This window comes from Xenopus laevis, chromosome 6L (assembly GCF_017654675.1).
Source record: "Xenopus laevis strain J_2021 chromosome 6L, Xenopus_laevis_v10.1, whole genome shotgun sequence".
In the NCBI taxonomy this organism is placed as follows: Eukaryota; Metazoa; Chordata; class Amphibia; order Anura; family Pipidae; genus Xenopus; species Xenopus laevis.
In genome coordinates, this window is record NC_054381.1 from 55,681,174 (window position 1) to 55,699,181 (window position 18,008).

The 18,008-nt window shown below is 39.3% G+C and overlaps 1 protein-coding gene across 14 annotated transcripts in view; it reads right to left on the minus strand.

The window, feature by feature from the left end:
- Positions 1 to 11,948: 11,948 nt before the first annotated feature.
- The window catches only part of LOC121394621 (calpain-7-like), a 97,249-nt gene continuing 91,189 nt past the window's right edge, over positions 11,949 to 18,008 (minus strand). For 11 of the 14 annotated variants that reach the window (XR_005961842.1, XR_005961840.1, XR_005961845.1 and 8 more), the window contains 2 exons: positions 14,916 to 15,008; positions 11,949 to 12,326 (listed from right to left, as the gene is read on the minus strand). Coding sequence is in view for 3 of the 14 variants with exons in the window: in XM_041566058.1 (XP_041421992.1) it covers positions 12,268 to 12,326; positions 14,916 to 15,008 (152 nt within the window). In the remaining 11 variants the exon portion in view is untranslated. Of the gene's footprint in view, positions 12,327 to 14,915; positions 15,009 to 16,105; positions 16,585 to 16,609; positions 17,300 to 18,008 lie in introns of those variants that run through there. The other 3 variants (XR_005961846.1, XR_005961844.1, XM_041566057.1) reach the window with 3 other exon arrangements.

Consider the following 18,008-nt stretch of genomic DNA (forward strand, 5'->3'; position numbering starts at 1 on the left):
ACTGTGATCAGGTGAGGTATTTTACTAGTAAATTAGCATTTAGAAAGGTATCGGTTGGCAACTTTTACAAAATGAAAGCATTAATATTAGGGAAGCACCCGAATCCAGGATTCAGTCGGCTCATGGGTTCGGATTCGGCCTTTTTCAGCAGGATTCTCAGTTCGGCCGAATCCTTCTGCCTGCGAACCGACTCTGAATTTACATATGTAAATTAGGGGCGGGTAGGGAAAATTAAGTGACTTTTCATCACAAAAGAAGATTTTTTTTTCCCACTTTTTCCTTTCATGACCGTAATTTGCATAAGCCAAATTAGGATTCGGTTCGGTATATTCGCCAGAATCTTTCACAAGGATTCAGGGATTCGGCCGAATCTCAAATAGTGGATTCGGTGCATCCCTTAATTAATAGCTCTCAAGAGACTAGGGAGCACCGAATCCCACTCATTTGGGATTCGGCCGAATCCCTGAATCCTCGGAGAAAGATACGGCTAAATACCGAACCGACCCGAATCCTAATTTGCTTATTGCAAATTACGGTCATGAAAGGAAAAAGTGGGAAAAAAATCTTCTTTGTGATGACAAAATCACTTAATTGTCCCTACCCGCCCCTAATTTACATATGTAAATCAGTAGTCGGTTCGGCCAGGCAGAAGGATTCGGCTGAATCCTGCTGAAAAGGCTGAATCCGAACCGAATTCCTGGCATTCGGTGCATCCCTACAAGAGACTTTAGTTTACATTGAGATGCTGTGTGTAACATAATTGGGATAAAATAAGGTTCTTTAGAGCTTTTCTTCCACCTTGGTGCTTCTTTAAATCTATGCTCTTCGTTTCCGAAAGTTGCCTCATGAGTAAAACTTCGGGCCACTTCGGAAAAAGAAGCGCTCCTAGCCTGCCATCCCACCGGTGATTTACATTCTAGCCGGCGGGAGGCAGTTCAGGGAGATTAGTCGCCCGAAGAATAGGAGATTAGTGGCTGGGTGACTAATCTCCTCCCGAATCTGGAGCGCGTTGCCCTTACCCTAAGAGTGAGAGTTATAAAACAGTTACGATGTTAATAACGTGATAGTAAATAGTCTTTCAAATCAAATTTACATGTAAGACTTATGGAAATGGCATACAGTGTACTGGGTAATTTCAGGCACTGTTGTCCATCATTTTTAGATGATCAGAAGTCAGTAACAAATCACTTCAGATAAGAGATCATGCATTTTAGAAAATGGGTGTATGTTAGATTATTAGTGATGGGCGAATAAATTGGTTCAGACACAAATTTGTGGCGAATTTCTGCGTTTCGCGCAAAGGGAAATTAATTCTTCAAGCTGTGGTGACAATTGTCAGACGAAAAATCCAGAGCGTCAAAAAAAAATTATTCGTACGCCCACTGACTTTAATGTATTTGGACCAAATAGTCACGCCTATAAAAATTGTTGCTCGGGGCAAAATTGACGTGCAATATAATTATTTTGACGCTCATTAATTTCAATGCGTTTCGTGAATTTTTTTTTGCAGTTTCATGAAACGCGACAGATCCACAGACGCCCATCACTGAAGATTATCTAACAAATTATCATTTGTGATACTGTGTGCAAGGTCCTGTATATATAATAACATGTCACAGGCAGTTAATCACTTATAGTGTTTTATTAGTTTAAAAAAATGTCAGCATATCACATGGCAGTGTCCTCTTTCTGTCGGCATACCCCTTGCTAACCACACCCTCCTGATGAGTTTTGCATCATTGGGCACTTGATCAGAGGTGGTGTGACTGGATTAGCTCATATCTTTTTTTATTACCTATCTTATTATATATATTACCATTCAGGGTGCCCTGTTGTATCCCATTTTGCCCATTGTTTGGGACCAAATCATTTTAGATGTGCCGATTAGTCATGGATTTTACTTGATAGGCAGATTGTTGTTTTATTAATGCTACCAGTACAAAATGTTGGTGGGGGGGGCCCCCGAGGTAACAGTCCCAGTGGGCCCAGGACCCCCAGTCCGTTTACTGAACGTTACCTCTTGCGCCAAACTTGGCTTCGCCACCTCCGACCAGGTGGAGTGCAATAGAGTAGATAGGGATTGCTTCAAAAAAAGTTGACATTTTTTTCTAAGTCCCAAAAAACGCTGGCGTCTTTTACTTTTTTAAGGGTGATAGGCTGAAAAAGATCGTACATTTTTTTGGGGGTACCCTTCTTCCCCCTACATTTCCTAACATATGGCACCTAAACTATACAGTGGGCACATGTATAGGGCAAAACAACAACTCTATTTTATCTTATGAAGCTTTCCTAGGCTTGTGTAATGTATTTGCTGCTACATATACATCCATTGTACTTTAACTTGGTGCCGAATGCAAATTAGGCATCGCTAGTGTAACTTCGCCTGGCACTGCGCTAGCGCAAGTCCGCAGGTTAGTGAATTTGCCCCATAGATAGAGAAACCAAGAACCTCATGCCGTCTAGTTGACACCTTTTAGAATCCCTAGACCAGGGATCCCCAACCTTTTTACCCGTGGGGAGCAAAACCGGCATGAAAACAAATTCCACGAGGGTGCAAAATAAGGGCTGTGATTGGGTATTTCATAGCCTCTTTGTGGATTGGCAGCCTACAGGAGCCACTATGTGGCAATACATGTGATTTTTATGCATCTAAAACTTCAAGCCAAAAATTGAAAAATAAGCGCCTGCTTTGAGGCCAGTACCATCCAAGGGATCAGAGAACAACAGGTTGCCTGTGAGCCACTGGTTGGGCAGTGGCGTAACTTCGGATGCCAGGGCCCCCCTGCAAAAAAAATTTCCGGGCCCCTCTGCACATAATTGTGGGTGACCCAGGACACCCCCTACCACATGTACCTTCAGCTCAGCTGAATTGTGCGTAGTGCAGGGGAATACCTATGCTGCCATAGTTTTATGATAAATCTCTGTACAGGTTATGAGTAAACCTAGAAGGTGAATTCTGCTTAGTACGGAGGACTGCCATAAAGCAGGACAGGACTGCCGCTTACAATGGGGATCAGATAGGATCTGTGCAGCCACTGGGACAGAATGCTACTAAAAATTAACTTTTCAGCCTTAAAGTCTGCTGTTTGAACTGGGCTGCAGAATATACACCGCTGAGGCAGAATGATTTCAATAAGGCAGTTAGAATAATATGTATAGGTGGTTAAAACACAATCTCCAAAAGGCTGTGAATATCTTCCCTATCAAATGTACAACCACTTTAACCCCCCTAGTGACCCTTTTTTTATTTATCCTCTCTAAGATTTAACTGTTCTGCCTTTGAAATTCCTCAGCCCTTGTCTCTCTGCTATGCTGCATTTTGTCTCCTTTCTCTGCTGGATGTCTACAAAACGAATCATTCTGTCAGAAGGTGCATTTTAGTAGAGACACTTACAAAACAAACAACTATGCTATGCAGCAGCACAACATACCTCAGCTGTAACAGAAAGGACCCTTGGGTTGGGAAAGCCTGACCCCCTGGCCCTGTGTAATTAACAAAACTGCCGGGGCAGGGCAGAGTAGAACGCATCACAGGGATTAACTACAGCCCACCCCTCCACTCGCATCAACTAGCCTGGGCTGCAGCAGGGGAAGCATCGCATCGGATCGGCAGTGACAGGACTACATCTCGCCGAGAAACAGGAAATAGCAGAGCAGCTGTTGAGAGAATCCATGCAAGAGTCAGCGCAAGCTCTGGAGAACTACCCAGCATAAAGGGATAAGCCCTGCAGAAAGCTCCTCGTCTGAGCTGCTGTGCTCGGGGCCCCATGGGTGCGGGCCCAATTGAGCACAATAGGTCCAAATGGCCTAAGGCTGTTGCCCCACTGGAAAGGAGACGGTAAAGTTTGGCTGTGACTCCCCCACTGCTTATCCTTCCCCAACCACCAGCTCCCTCCTCATTGCGCCCTCTTGTGGTTGACACAGAAGCACAAGCACCCGCCTCACTGAAGGTGATTAGCCAGAAACGCCCATTCGACGTGACGTTGCACTGCCCAGAAATGGTCGCTGCCGGCTGCAAATGCTACTAAGGAACAGGCCCCCGCCGGGCCCCCTGTACCCCCGGGCCCCCCGCGACTGCGGGGTCTGCTTCCTCGGTAGTTACGCCACTGTGGTTGGGGATCACTGCCCTAGAGCATAGAACCTTCACCATGATCCAATGTTTCCAGCACCCCAGAAGAGAAGCATTTATTCTAATGACAGTGTGCCTTTAATAGAGTGTCACACAATGTACAATAGGGGCCGCGCATTCAAGCAAATCACTCACTACACAGGTTTGTAGGTTTGAGGCAAATGATTTATTGCATTAAAACAAGTACCGTGTAACCAAAGTGAGAGAGGAGAAGAGAATTATTCCTGTGTTCATGTCTTGTGACTGGGTGCACCACCAATCCCAGTCCCCTCAGCTAGCTGCCACATGTAACTGCATTATTACATCACATACACAAATACCAATTGAATGTGCTTCTGCCCAGGTTACTTTGTAGACTCAATAAGGCAATAACCTGCATTAAAAACTACATGTTTCATGTACAGTTCAGTATGGAGAAATGACATTTCATTGCACAAAATAAACAAGGACATCCAACCAGCTGTATCTGAACTACACCTCCCACCATCTCAAGAACAAGAACTCTGTCAACTTGTATTTCAATTTGGAGGTGCAATGTATAAACTGTGCCAGAAAGTGAATCTGCCTTCAATACAAAACAGATGCAATTTCCAACTGAATGGGCATAAAAAATACAAATGGTGATGAGGCCAAAGCGAGAGGCCTTCAGGTTGAACATCCCAGTCGTATGGCTTGCACAGCATGATGGCCAGTGTTTAATAAGAAGTCCAGCTAAATCTTGTATATAATGTATATAATGTATATAAAACATTGTGGATCCCCCCCACCCCATGTTCCATGAGGACATGCTTCTAAAGTGAAAAAGAGAAGAATCTGAATATAATAATCCAGTATTTTCATTTGTACAGTATGTTAGATTACAGATTTCACATCATAGATTATCTCAGTGATTTCAAACAGACATAGGTTCCCATTTAGAAAGGGTTAGAAATAGGGTACAGTTTCCCTTTATTTAAAGCCGTAGCACATATCCTTTGTACTTTTTTTACCTTGGTTGGTTGCTGCAATTCTCAGTGTGGCCGTCAGTCCTCCACACAAGCCACAAACACTGTGAGCAAGCCCTGAAGTTCTGCAGTCCATTGCTCTGATGTAGTTGCACTGCAAATGCAGCTCTGTGTTTTTAAGCAGCTGCAGCCTTTCAATGCAACTTTGAGGAGCTTTTCTTTAATAAAGGACCCTTATATATTGTTTTCAAAGGTGTCTATTAAATGGTTAATGCAGTGTCCGCTCATATCTATGAAATTGGTGCAGGTGCAAAGCTGAAAGCAATCTCTCCTCTCCTAGAATGAAGTGCAAGAGTTGCTGCTCTCTCTCTGTATAGCTCTGCATTCACTAGCACTAAATATAAGAGGGACGGAGATTTGTGTCACATTCAGAAGTAGCAAGCTGGGGGTGCCAGGGAGCTATGGCAGGTGGCAAATACAAGGTCCCCCATGTGTCTGACAGCTGACTGGCAGCAACTCTTCATTGCCTGTGGCTCTAAGCTCCATAGCCTCCTGCAGTTGCCCCTAACCAAGGTATGTCCAAAGACAGGCCCGGGGGCCAATTGCAGAATAAAACTCGTTTACTGAATGGATGTTTGCACTGCTATTAATTAAACTTGATAAATTGAATGATGTTTCCACTACTTAATTAATAACTTCGTTAACTAAATGATTGTTTCTCCACTACCAATTAATAACTCGTTTAACTGAATGATGTTTGCATTGCTAATTGAATAACTTGATAAATGAATGATGTTTTCACTACTAATTAATAACTCGTTTACTAAATGATGTTTTGCACAACTAATTAATATCTCATTAACTGAATGATGTTTGCACTGCTAATTAATAACTTGATAAATGATTGATGTTTTCCACTACTAATTGATAACTCGTTAACTAAATGATGTTTTCCACTACCAATTAATATCTCGTTAACTTGAATCATGTTTGCACTGCTAATTAATAACTTGATAAATGAATGATGTTTTCCACTACTAATTAATAACTCAACTGCATAATGTTTTGGCACAACTAATTAATATCTCCTTAACTGAATGCATGTGTGTTACTGCTAATACATACTGATAAAAGAATGATGTTTTCTACAACTAATTATAACTCAGTTACGGATGGATGTTTGCACTGCTTTATTTAATAACTCGATAAGAATGATGCATTTCCACTATCTAATTAATAACTCGTAACTAAATGATGTTTCGCCACAACTATAATAACTTGTTAACTGAATGATGTTGTACTACTAATTAACTTGATAAATGAATGTTTCCCACTACCCAATTAATAATTTCCGTTAACTGAGTGATGTTGCTCTGCTAATAATTAACTTGATAAATGAATGATGTTTTCCACTACTATAATTATTTCGTTAACTGAATGATGTTTTCCACTACCAATTATAACTCGTTACTGAATGATGGTTTGCACTCCGCTAAATTAATAACTTGATAAATGAATGAATGTTTTCCACTACTAATTAATAACTTGTTTAACTAAATGATGTTTTCCACTTCCAATTAATAACTCATTAACTGAATGATGTTTGCACTGCTAATTAATAACTTGATAAATGAATGATGTTTCCACGACTAATTAATAACTCGTTAACGGAATGATGTTTGCACTGCTAATTAATAACTTGATAAATGAATGAATGTTTTTCCACTACTAATTAATAACTTGTTAACTTAAATGATGTTTTCCACTTCCAATTAATAACTCGTTAACTGAATGATGTTTGCACTGCTAATTAATAACTTGATAAATGAATGATGTTTTCCACTACTAATTAATAACTCGTTAACAGAATAATGTTTTGCACAACTAATTAATATCTCGTTAACTGAATCATGTTTGCACTGCTAATACATAACTTTGATAAAAGAATGATGTTTTCTACAACTAATTTAATAACTTGTTAACTGAATGATGTTTCCACTGCTTATTAATAACTCAATAAAGAATGATACATTTCACTACTAATTAATAAATCGTTAACTGAATGGATGTTTTCGGACCACTAATAACCCATATCAATGTTCCGACTACTAATACATACATTGTTAGCTGAATGTTTCCACTACTAATTAATAACGCGTTAACTGAATGATGCTTTCCACTACCAATTAATAACTCGTTAACTGAATGATGTTTGCACTGCTAATTAATAAACTTGATAAATGAACGATGTTTCCACTACTAATTAATAACTCGTTAACTAAATGATGTTTTTCCAACTACCAATTAATAACTCGTTAACTGAATGATGTTTGCACTGCTTATTAATAACTCGATAAATGAACGAATGTTTTCCACTACTAATTAATAACTTCGTTAACTAAATGATGTTTTCCACTACCAATTATTAACTCGTTAACTGAATGATGTTTGCCACTGCTTATTAATAACTGATAAAGAATGATGCATTTCAGTACTAATTAATGAATCGTTAAACTGAATGATGTTTCGATCACTAATAACTCATATCAATGTTTCGACTACTAATTAATGAATTTGTAACTGAATGTTTCCACTACTAATTAATAACTCGTTAACTGAATGATGTTTGCACTGCTAATTAATAACTTGATAAATGAATGATGTTTCCACTACTAATTAATAACTCGTTAACTAAATGATGTTTTCCACTACCAATTAATAACTCGTTAACTGAATGATGTTTGCACTGCTAATTAATAACTTGATAAATGAATGATGTTTTCCACTACTAATTAATAACTCGTTTACTAAATGATGTTTTGCACAACTAATTAATATCTCATTAACTGAATGATGTTTTGCACTGCTAATTAATAACTTGATAAATGATTGATGTTTTCCACTACTAATTGATAACTCGTTAACTAAATGATGTTTCCACTACCAATTAATATCTCGTTAACTGAATCATGTTTGCACTGCTAATTAATAACTTGATAAATGAATGATGTTTTCCACTACTAATTAATAACTCGTTAACTGCATAATGTTTTGCACAACTAATTAATATCTCCTTAACTGAATCATGTTTGTACTGCTAATACATAACTTGATAAAAGAATGATGTTTTCTACAACTAATTAATAACTCGTTAACTGAATGATGTTTGCACTGCTTATTAATAACTCGATAAAGAATGATGCATTTCACTACTAATTAATAACTCGTTAACTAAATGATGTTTCGCACAACTAATTAATAACTTGTTAACTGAATGATGTTTGTACTACTAATTAATAACTTGATAAATGAATGTTTTCCACTACCAATTAATAATTCGTTAACTGAGTGATGTTGCTCTGCTAATTAATAACTTGATAAATGAATGATGTTTTCCACTACTAATTAATAACTCGTTAACTGCATAATGTTTTGCACAACTAATTAATATCTCCTTAACTGAATCATGTTTGTACTGCTAATACATAACTTGATAAAAGAATGATGTTTTCTACAACTAATTAATAACTCGTTAACTGAATGATGTTTGCACTGCTTATTAATAACTCGATAAAGAATGATGCATTTCACTACTAATTAATAACTCGTTAACTAAATGATGTTTCGCACAACTAATTAATAACTTGTTAACTGAATGATGTTTGTACTGCTGATTAATAACTTGATAAATGAATGATGTTTTCCACTACTAATTAATAACTCGTTAACTGAATAATGTTTTGCACAACTAATTAATATCTCCTTAACTGAATCATGTTTGCACTGCTAATACATAACTTGATAAAAGAATGATGTTTTCTACAAATAATTAATAACTCGTTAACTGAATGATGTTTGCACTGCTTATTAATAACTCGATAAAGAATGATGCATTTCACTACTAATTAATAACTCGTTAACTAAATGATGTTTCGCACAAATAATTAATAACTTGTTAACTGAATGATGTTTGTACTACTAATTAATAACTTGATAAATGAATGTTTCCACTACCAATTAATAACTCGTTAACTGAGTGATGTTGCTCTGCTAATTAATAACTTGATAAATGAATGATGTTTTCCACTACTAATTAATAATTCGTTAACTGAATGCTGTTTTCCACTACCAATTAATAACTCGTTAACTGAATAATGTTTTGCACAACTAATTAATATCTTGTTAACTGAATCATGTTTGCCCTGCTAATACATAACTTGAAAAAAGAATGATGTTTCCTACAACTAATTAATAACTCATTACCTAAATGATGTTTGCACTGTTTATTAATAACTCGTTAAAGAATGATGCATTTCACTACTAATTAATAAATAGCTAACTGAATGATGTTTCGATCACTAATAGCTCATATCAATGTTTCGACTACTAATTAATGAATTGGTAACTGAATGTTTCCACTACTAATTAATAACTCGTTAACTAAATGATGTTTTTCACTACCAATTAATAACTCCTTAACTGAATGATGTTTGCACTGCTAATTAATAACTTGATAAATGAATGATGTTTTCCACTACTAATTAAAAAGTCGTTAACTGAATGATGTTTTCCACAACTAATTAATAACTCGTTAACTGAATGTTTGCACTGCTAGTTAATAACTTGATAAATGAATGATGTTTCCACTGCTTATTAATAACTCAAGAATGATACATTTCACTACTAATTAATAAATCGTTAACTGAATGATGTTTCGACCACTAATAACCCATATCAATGTTCCGACTGCTAATTAATACATTGTTAGCTGAATGTTTCCACTACTAATTAATAACTTGTTAACTGAATGATGTTTGCAGTACTAATTAATAACTCGTTAACTTAATTGTCTACTACTAATTAACTTGTTAACTGAATGTTTCCACTACTAATTAATAACACGTTAACTGAATGATGTTTTCCACAACGAATTAATAACTCGTTAACTGAATGTTTGCACTGCTAATAAATAACATGATAAAAGAATGTTTTTCACTACTAATTAAAAAATCGTTTACTGAAGGATGTTTCGACCACTAATAACCCATATCAATGTTTCGACTAATAATTAATAACTTTTTAACTGATTTTTTCCACTACTATTTAATAACTTGTAAACTTAATGATGTTTCCGCTACAAATTAATAATTCAATAACTGAATTATGTTTCCACTACTAATTAATAACTCGTTAATGGAATGATGTTTTCCATTATTAATTAATAACTCATTAACACTACTAATTATTAACTTGTTAACTTAATGATGTTTGCACTACTAATTAATAACGCAATAACTGAATGATGTTTTTCACTACTAATTTATAACTCGTTAACTTAATGATGTTTCGACCACTAATAAGCAATAAAAAAATTTGACTACTAATTAATAACTTGTTAACTGAATGTTTGCACTACTAATTAATAACTGAATGATGTTTCCACTAATTATTAACCTGTTACCTTAATTTTTACACTACTAATTAATAACTCGATAAGGAAATTGTTTTTCACTACTAATTAATAACTCGTTAACTGAATGATGTTTCAACCACTAATAACACATAATGTTTCCGCTACTAATTAATAACTCGTAAACTGAATGATGTTTTCCACAATTAATTCATTACTCATTAACTGAATGTTTCCACTACTAATTAATAACTCGAGGGGAATTTAGTTTTATTGGAATATGATGACTTCCACTGCTGCTGTCTTTGTGTTCATTTGTGTGTTTCTGCAGCCAAATAAAGAGTGTTTCATGCAAGTTGCAAGATGTCTGTTTTGTATTATTTGGAAATCTTAAATACCTTTCCTTAAAAAAAAATCTTTCAAAAATCTATAATGTTGTTTTTGCAGCTTTTCTACATAAGCCCAACTGAATGAATTCATGTTTCCCCATTTTCCCATCTGTCTTGTCAGCATAAAGGCTCTTACAGACGAGCGTTTTTACCTGCGCTCCCCTGCGTTCCGTTTTTCTGCGTTCAGCCGCAGAGGAGCGCAGGAATAGAGGCATTACATTTTTTGCAATGGGGCTGTACTCACACAGACGCGTGTAGGCGCCGAACGCAGGAAAAATACAGCATGTTGCGTCTCAACCTGCGTTCGGCTCCTACAAGCGCCTGTGTGGGTACAGCCCCATTGGAAAAAATGTAATGCCTCTATTCCTGCACTCCCCTGCGGCTGAACGCAGAAAAACGGAATGCAGGGGAGCGCAGGTAAAAACGCTCGTCTGTAAGAGCCCTTATGCTGACAGATGGGAAAATGGGGAAACATGAATTCATTCAGTTGGGCTTATGTAGAAAATCTGCATAAATAAGAATAATAGAACTACCTATTTTTTTATATAGATATGAATGTATCCACAAACTGAGAGCAAATCATTATACATTGCCTCCGGCTTGCACCATTTCTCTGCCCCTTTAGGCTGGCAGACTCAATTAACCCCTCCCTCGCCTTGTTTTAAACTGAAGTGAACAGAATTGCTGTCAACCGTTTAGGGAGAAGGAAAGGTAAAAACCAATGGGGGGCATCCCCCAGGAATTCTATTTGCTTATCTGCTACGTTAGGCTGCCATTCCTCTTCTTCAAAACTGCCAACATCTCAAGCCCATCTAATTCCTTATCTTGGCAAATAGAAGAAATCTTCTGCACTCGCCCCCATAGTCTATATAATAACGATATTGAGAGTTTTTTCTGTTTTAAGCTACTACAATTGCTCTCCCCGGATATTCCAAACATCAGGATGATTTTAATGAACGGACACATTTATTAAAGCAGGTTCTTGTGTCAGTTTGTCAGGGGGTTCCTATTGCTACAAGGTGATATATAGATATACACATATATACAGTACGTGAAAAAACACACACTATACGGTGTTGAAAAAATAGTTTTTATAGCACTATCCTTTGAAACAAGATTCAAGTACAAGTTACATTTGGGCTGTCTGTGGTACCCAACTCCCTTGAAGATTCTGATTGTACAAGACTGTGAGCCGTACTGGAGATGCACAATGTCACATCAGGGAAATGCAGGATCTTTCATGCCTCTTTGAACTGGGAATCTGCTTGCAAATCTTTGTCACTTGGAAGAACGGATTTTAATTCCCGGGTCACTGGAGTTGGGTCACCTTAATGGCTAATGCGGTGTTGAAGTCTAAAAAGAAGGGTCCCTCCTGGGCAGGCAGAAATGTAGTAGTTATAATGTTATAGACACCAGCCGGGATATTCTCCAGTTCCATGTAGCAGAAACCACACCTGGAAGAGAGACATGAAAATAACAATAAATAACCTCAAAAATAATGACTGTATTATATGGTGGGTTTTTAACCTTAAAAAAGCATTTAAAGGATAATCTATTTAACTTTAGTAGTTGCTAACAAACATGATTTCCTACATCAGTGTTTGATTTATAGTGTACTAGTGGCTCAGTCTTACACAGGATCATTAGCTTGGCAGGAGCACACTGTACACTAGTACAGGCATGGGACCTGTTATCCAGAATGCTCGGGACCTGGCGTTTTCTGGATAACACATCTTTCCATAATTTGGATCTCCGTGCCCCGTACTAGAAAATCATTTAAACATTAATTAAAAACAGTAGGATTGTTTTGCCCCCATTAAGGATTACTTGTATATTAGTTAGGAGCAAGTACATGGTACAGTTTTATTATTACAGAGAAAAAGGAAGTCATTTTCAAAGAGTAAAGTTAGAGGTCGCCACAGTCCTCTAGAGTGAAATTCTGACACATTCCATTAATTTCTATGGGATTTTGAAAGGCGTATTTATCAATGATGAACTTTCACATAGAAATTAATTTGGCGGAATTTCACTCTAGAGGACTGTGGCGATCTCTAACTTAATTTTTTGATAAATATGTCCCCTATGGGAGACAGTCTCTGTAATTTGGAGCTTTTTGCATAACGGGTCCCATACCTGTAACTCCCACCTTTCTGCACATTTCTGCAAGAGGACAGATACCCGGGAAGAGAATTGGAGGGGGAACGTGGGTGCTGCCTCCTTGGCAGTAAAAAGTGCAATACTGGCCCTGGTGTTATATTAACGTTCCACATGCTGTGCATATAAATTAATTTTGCACTTGACAATGAAACTTTTAATAATTCCATATTGAAGGTATTTTATAAGCAGCAGATAATACATTTACAGTTCTCTAAATGATAAAAAGGGTGACTTTCACCAGATCCACACAGAGGATGGGGTGCCTTGGCCCAGAAGCTGTATCTTGGGGAGACATGACTCAGCACATGATATCACAGTGATAAAGCAGCAGGGAATCACTAAATACGGCCCAACACTTTACTGCTCAGACTCAAATGCTTTTGCCCTGTATGGCTTAATCACAGGCTGTTTTTAAGCCACACTTTCTTTGATGCACTTGCTGAGAGTTAGGGATTACCCTCGGGTAGATATACTGAGCAGATGCCCAAATGGTATGAAGCCGTCACTTAAGTCTCAGGAATCATTTCATGAAGCAAAAAAAGGAAATAAAATGTACATCCAGTTCCATGGGATTCCAGAGAAAGAACTCGAGGTCTGGTTGGATCAATCGTACCAATTGGGCAGGTCCTCACAAACACATGAGTTCCCATTACAGACGGGCACTGGGCAGGTGTCTGTTTCAGCCGACCTCTAGTCCATGTTCATGCAACCTCTCCATTGCCTTCCAGCTCTCTCCCCTTCTGCTTTTTGCCATCCCTCTCCCCTTTGGCTTTTCCCCTCCCCTCTGGCAATCTCCCCTCCGTCGCTCACATGAGCATGGAGGGGAGCGTGGTGGCCGGCTGGGTATCCTAGGGCGCCCAGTAGGCTTGGCCCGGCACTGGCCAGACACCTGCATTTAATTTCAGATATTAATGACCATTGTGGTGCAACCATCTCACTATATGTGTGGGATTGTAAGGCTCTGCCCATACAAAGCTAAAACAACTCATCAGCTGATTTATTGTGGGTGTTGCGTCTCTCATATCCCTCAGGCCATGTTTTTAGGCAACAAGGTAGCAATGTCCCCTGGTGTGTTGATTTTATTTAATTAATTACATAAATGGAAAATGTAAGTGACAAAAGCAAAACCAATCAATGACAGTAAATAAGCACTTATCCCACAAATATCGCTTGTTCTGCCATTCAAGCTGGTCTTAGAGGAGTATAAAGGACAGCCAATAAGCATTCTAGCTGAGCGCTCATATCCTGACTTATCATACCAATTTAGAGGGCTGCATCATTTAAATGGTTTCAGAAGCAGGTGCACATTATTTAGTATAAAAGATAAAGCTGAGGCATGTGAAGGGTGCTGAAGTATATATTGGGTAACATCTGTACTAGGGATGCACCGAATACACTATTTTGGATTCGGCTAAACCCCCGAATCCTTTGTGAAAGATTCGGCCGAATACCGACCCCGAATTTGCATATGCAAATTAGGGGTGGGAAGGGGATATTTTTTTACTTCTTTGTTTTGTGACAAAGACTCACGCAATTTCCCTCCCCACCCCTAATTTGCATATGCAAATTAGGATTCTGATTCGGTTCGGCCAGGCAGAAGGATTCAGCCGAATCCGAATCCTGCTGAAAAAGGCAGAATCCTGGCCGAATCCCGAACCGAATCCTGGATTCGGTGAATCCCTAATCTGTACATTAGGTATTGTAAGGTTCTGCTTGAAATCATGACAGGGACTGATACAGCAGTGTTTTCTTATATCTGGTACGTTCTTATGAGCTGAAGGGAACTTGACCCAATGTTAGACCCAAAGTGGGGTGCCCTATAGGTATCAAGTATCCAACTGATTGGAATTATTTGCATATATAAAGGGGGGAAGGATTGGTGTTACCTGTAGTCACCGCTGCTCTTTTTCTGGAAACCAGAGGGCCCAGGGTCTCCTGTAGTCGACACTGTAATGACTTCAAAGCCAACTCTGTACTGCCTGTATGAGAGAAGCACACAATATTCACTGCAAAGAAGCTATTTTCTAACATAAATGCCAGGGCCTATTTTAATTCTCAGTCCAGACCTGCTGCTAAGGCTACGCTATTCCTGATTGCACAGTGTTGGGGGGGGGCACATTATTATTAATTTCATGATGGAAGCTGAGGGCCAGTGTAAATTTGAAAGTGGGCTGCAATTGGCCCCCGGGCCTGTCTTTGGACATACCTTGGTTAGGGGCAACTGCAGGAGGCTATGGAGCTTAGAGCCACAGGCAATGAAGAGTTGCTGCCAGTCAGCTGTCAGACACATGGGGGACCTTGTATTTGCCACCTGCCATAGCTCCCTGGCACCCCCAGCTTGCTACTTCTGAATGTGACACAAATCTCCGTCCCTCTTATATTTAGTGCTAGTGAATGCAGAGCTATACAGAGAGAGAGCAGCAACTCTTGCACTTCATTCTAGGAGAGGAGAGATTGCTTTCAGCTTTGCACCTGCACCAATTTCATAGATATGAGCGGACACTGCATTAACCATTTAATAGACACCTTTGAAAACAATATATAAGGGTCCTTTATTAAAGAAAAGCTCCTCAAAGTTGCATTGAAAGGCTGCAGCTGCTTAAAAACACAGAGCTGCATTTGCAGTGCAACTACATCAGAGCAATGGGACTGCAGAACTTCAGGGCTTGCTCACAGTGTTTGTGGCTTGTGTGGAAGGACTGACGGCCACACTGAGAATTGCAGCAACCAACCAAGGTAAAAAAGTACAAAGGATATGTGCTACGGCTTTAAATAAAGGGAAACTGTACCCTATTTCTAACCCTTTCTAAATGGGAACCTATGTCTGTTTGAAATCACTGAGATAATCTATGATGTGAAATCTGTAATCTAACATACTGTACAAATGAAAATAACTGGGATTATTATATTCAGATTCTTCTCTTTTTCACTTTAGAAGCATGTCCTCATGGAACATGGGTGGGGGGGATCCACAATGTTTTATATACATTATATACATTATATACAAGATTTAGCTGGACTTCTTATTAAACACTGGCCATCATGCTGTGCAAGCCATACGACTGGGATGTTCAACCTGAAGGCCTCTCGCTTTGGCCTCATCCACATTTGTATTTTTTATGCCCATTCAGTTGGAAATTGCATCTGTTTGTATTGAAGGCAGATTCACTTTCTGGCACAGTTATACCATTGCACCTCCAAATTGAAATACAAGTTGACAGAGTTCTTGTTCTTGAGATGGTGGGAGGTGTAGTTCAGATACAGCTGGTTGGATGTCCTTGTTATTTTGTGCAATGAAATGTCATTTCTCCATACTGAACTGTACATGAAACATGTAGTTTTAATGCAGGTTATTGCCTTATTGAGTCTACAAAGTAACCTGGGCAGAAGCACATTCAATTGGTATTTGTGTATGTGATGTAATAATGCAGTTACATGTGGCAGCTAGCTGAGGGGACTGGGATTGGTGGTGCACCCAGTCACAAGACATGAACACAGGAATAATTCTCTTCTCCTCTCTCACTTTGGTTACACGGTACTTGTTTTAATGCAATAAATCATTTGCCTCAAACCTACAAACCTGTGTAGTGAGTGATTTGCTTGAATGCGCGGCCCCTATTGTACATTGTGTGACACTCTATTAAAGGCACACTGTCATTAGAATAAATGCTTCTCTTCTGGGGTGCTGGAAACATTGGATCATGGTGAAGGTTCTATGCTCTAGGGCAGTGATCCCCAACCACAGTGGCGTAACTACCGAGGAAGCAGACCCCGCAGTCGCGGGGGGGCCCGGGGGTACAGGGGGCCCGGCGGGGGCCTGTTCCTTAGTAGCATTTGCAGCCGGCAGCGACCATTTCTGGGCAGTGCAACGTCACGTCGAATGGGCGTTTCTGGCTAATCACCTTCAGTGAGGCGGGTGCTTGTGCTTCTGTGTCAACCACAAGAGGGCGCAATGAGGAGGGAGCTGGTGGTTGGGGAAGGATAAGCAGTGGGGGAGTCACAGCCAAACTTTACCGTCTCCTTTCCAGTGGGGCACAGCCTTAGGCCATTTGGACCTATTGTGCTCAATTGGGCCCCGCACCCATGGGGCCCCGAGCACAGCAGCTCAGACGAGGAGCTTTCTGCAGGGCTTATCCTTTATGCTGGGTAGTTCTCCAGAGCTTGCGCTGACTCTTGCATGGATTCTCTCAACAGCTGCTCTGCTATTTCCTGTTCTCGCGAGATGTAGTCCTGTCACTGCCGATCCGATGCGATGCTTCCCCTGCTGCAGCCCAGGCTAGTTGATGCGAGTGGAGGGGTGGGCTGTAGGTTAATCCCTGTGATGCGTTCTACTCTGCCCTGCCCCGGCAGTTTGTTAATTACACAGGGCCAGGGGGTCAGGCTTTCCCAACCCAAGGGTCCTTTCTGTTACAGCTGAGGTATGTTGTGCTGCTGCATAGCATAGTTGTTTGTTTTGTAAGTGTCTCTACTAAAATGCACCTTCTGACAGAATGATTCGTTTTGTAGACATCCAGCAGAGAAAGGAGACAAAATGCAGCATAGCAGAGAGACAAGGGCTGAGGAATTTCAAAGGCAGAAACAGTTAAATCTTAGAGAGGATAAATAAAAAAAGAGGTCACTAGGGGGGTTAAAAGTGGTTGTACATTTGATAGGGAAGATATTCACAGCCTTTTGGAGATTGTGTTTTAACCACCTATACATATTATTCTAACTGCCTTATTGAAATCATTCTGCCTCAGCGGTGTATATTCTGCAGCCCAGTTCAAACAGCAGACTTTAAGGCTGAAAAGTTAATTTTTAGTAGCATTCTGTCCCAGTGGCTGCACAGATCCTATCTGATCCCCATTGTAAGCGGCAGTCCTGTCCTGCTTTATGGCAGTCCTCCGTACTAAGCAGAATTCACCTTCTAGGTTTACTCATAACCTGTACAGAGATTTATCATAAAACTATGGCAGCATAGGTATTCCCCTGCACTACGC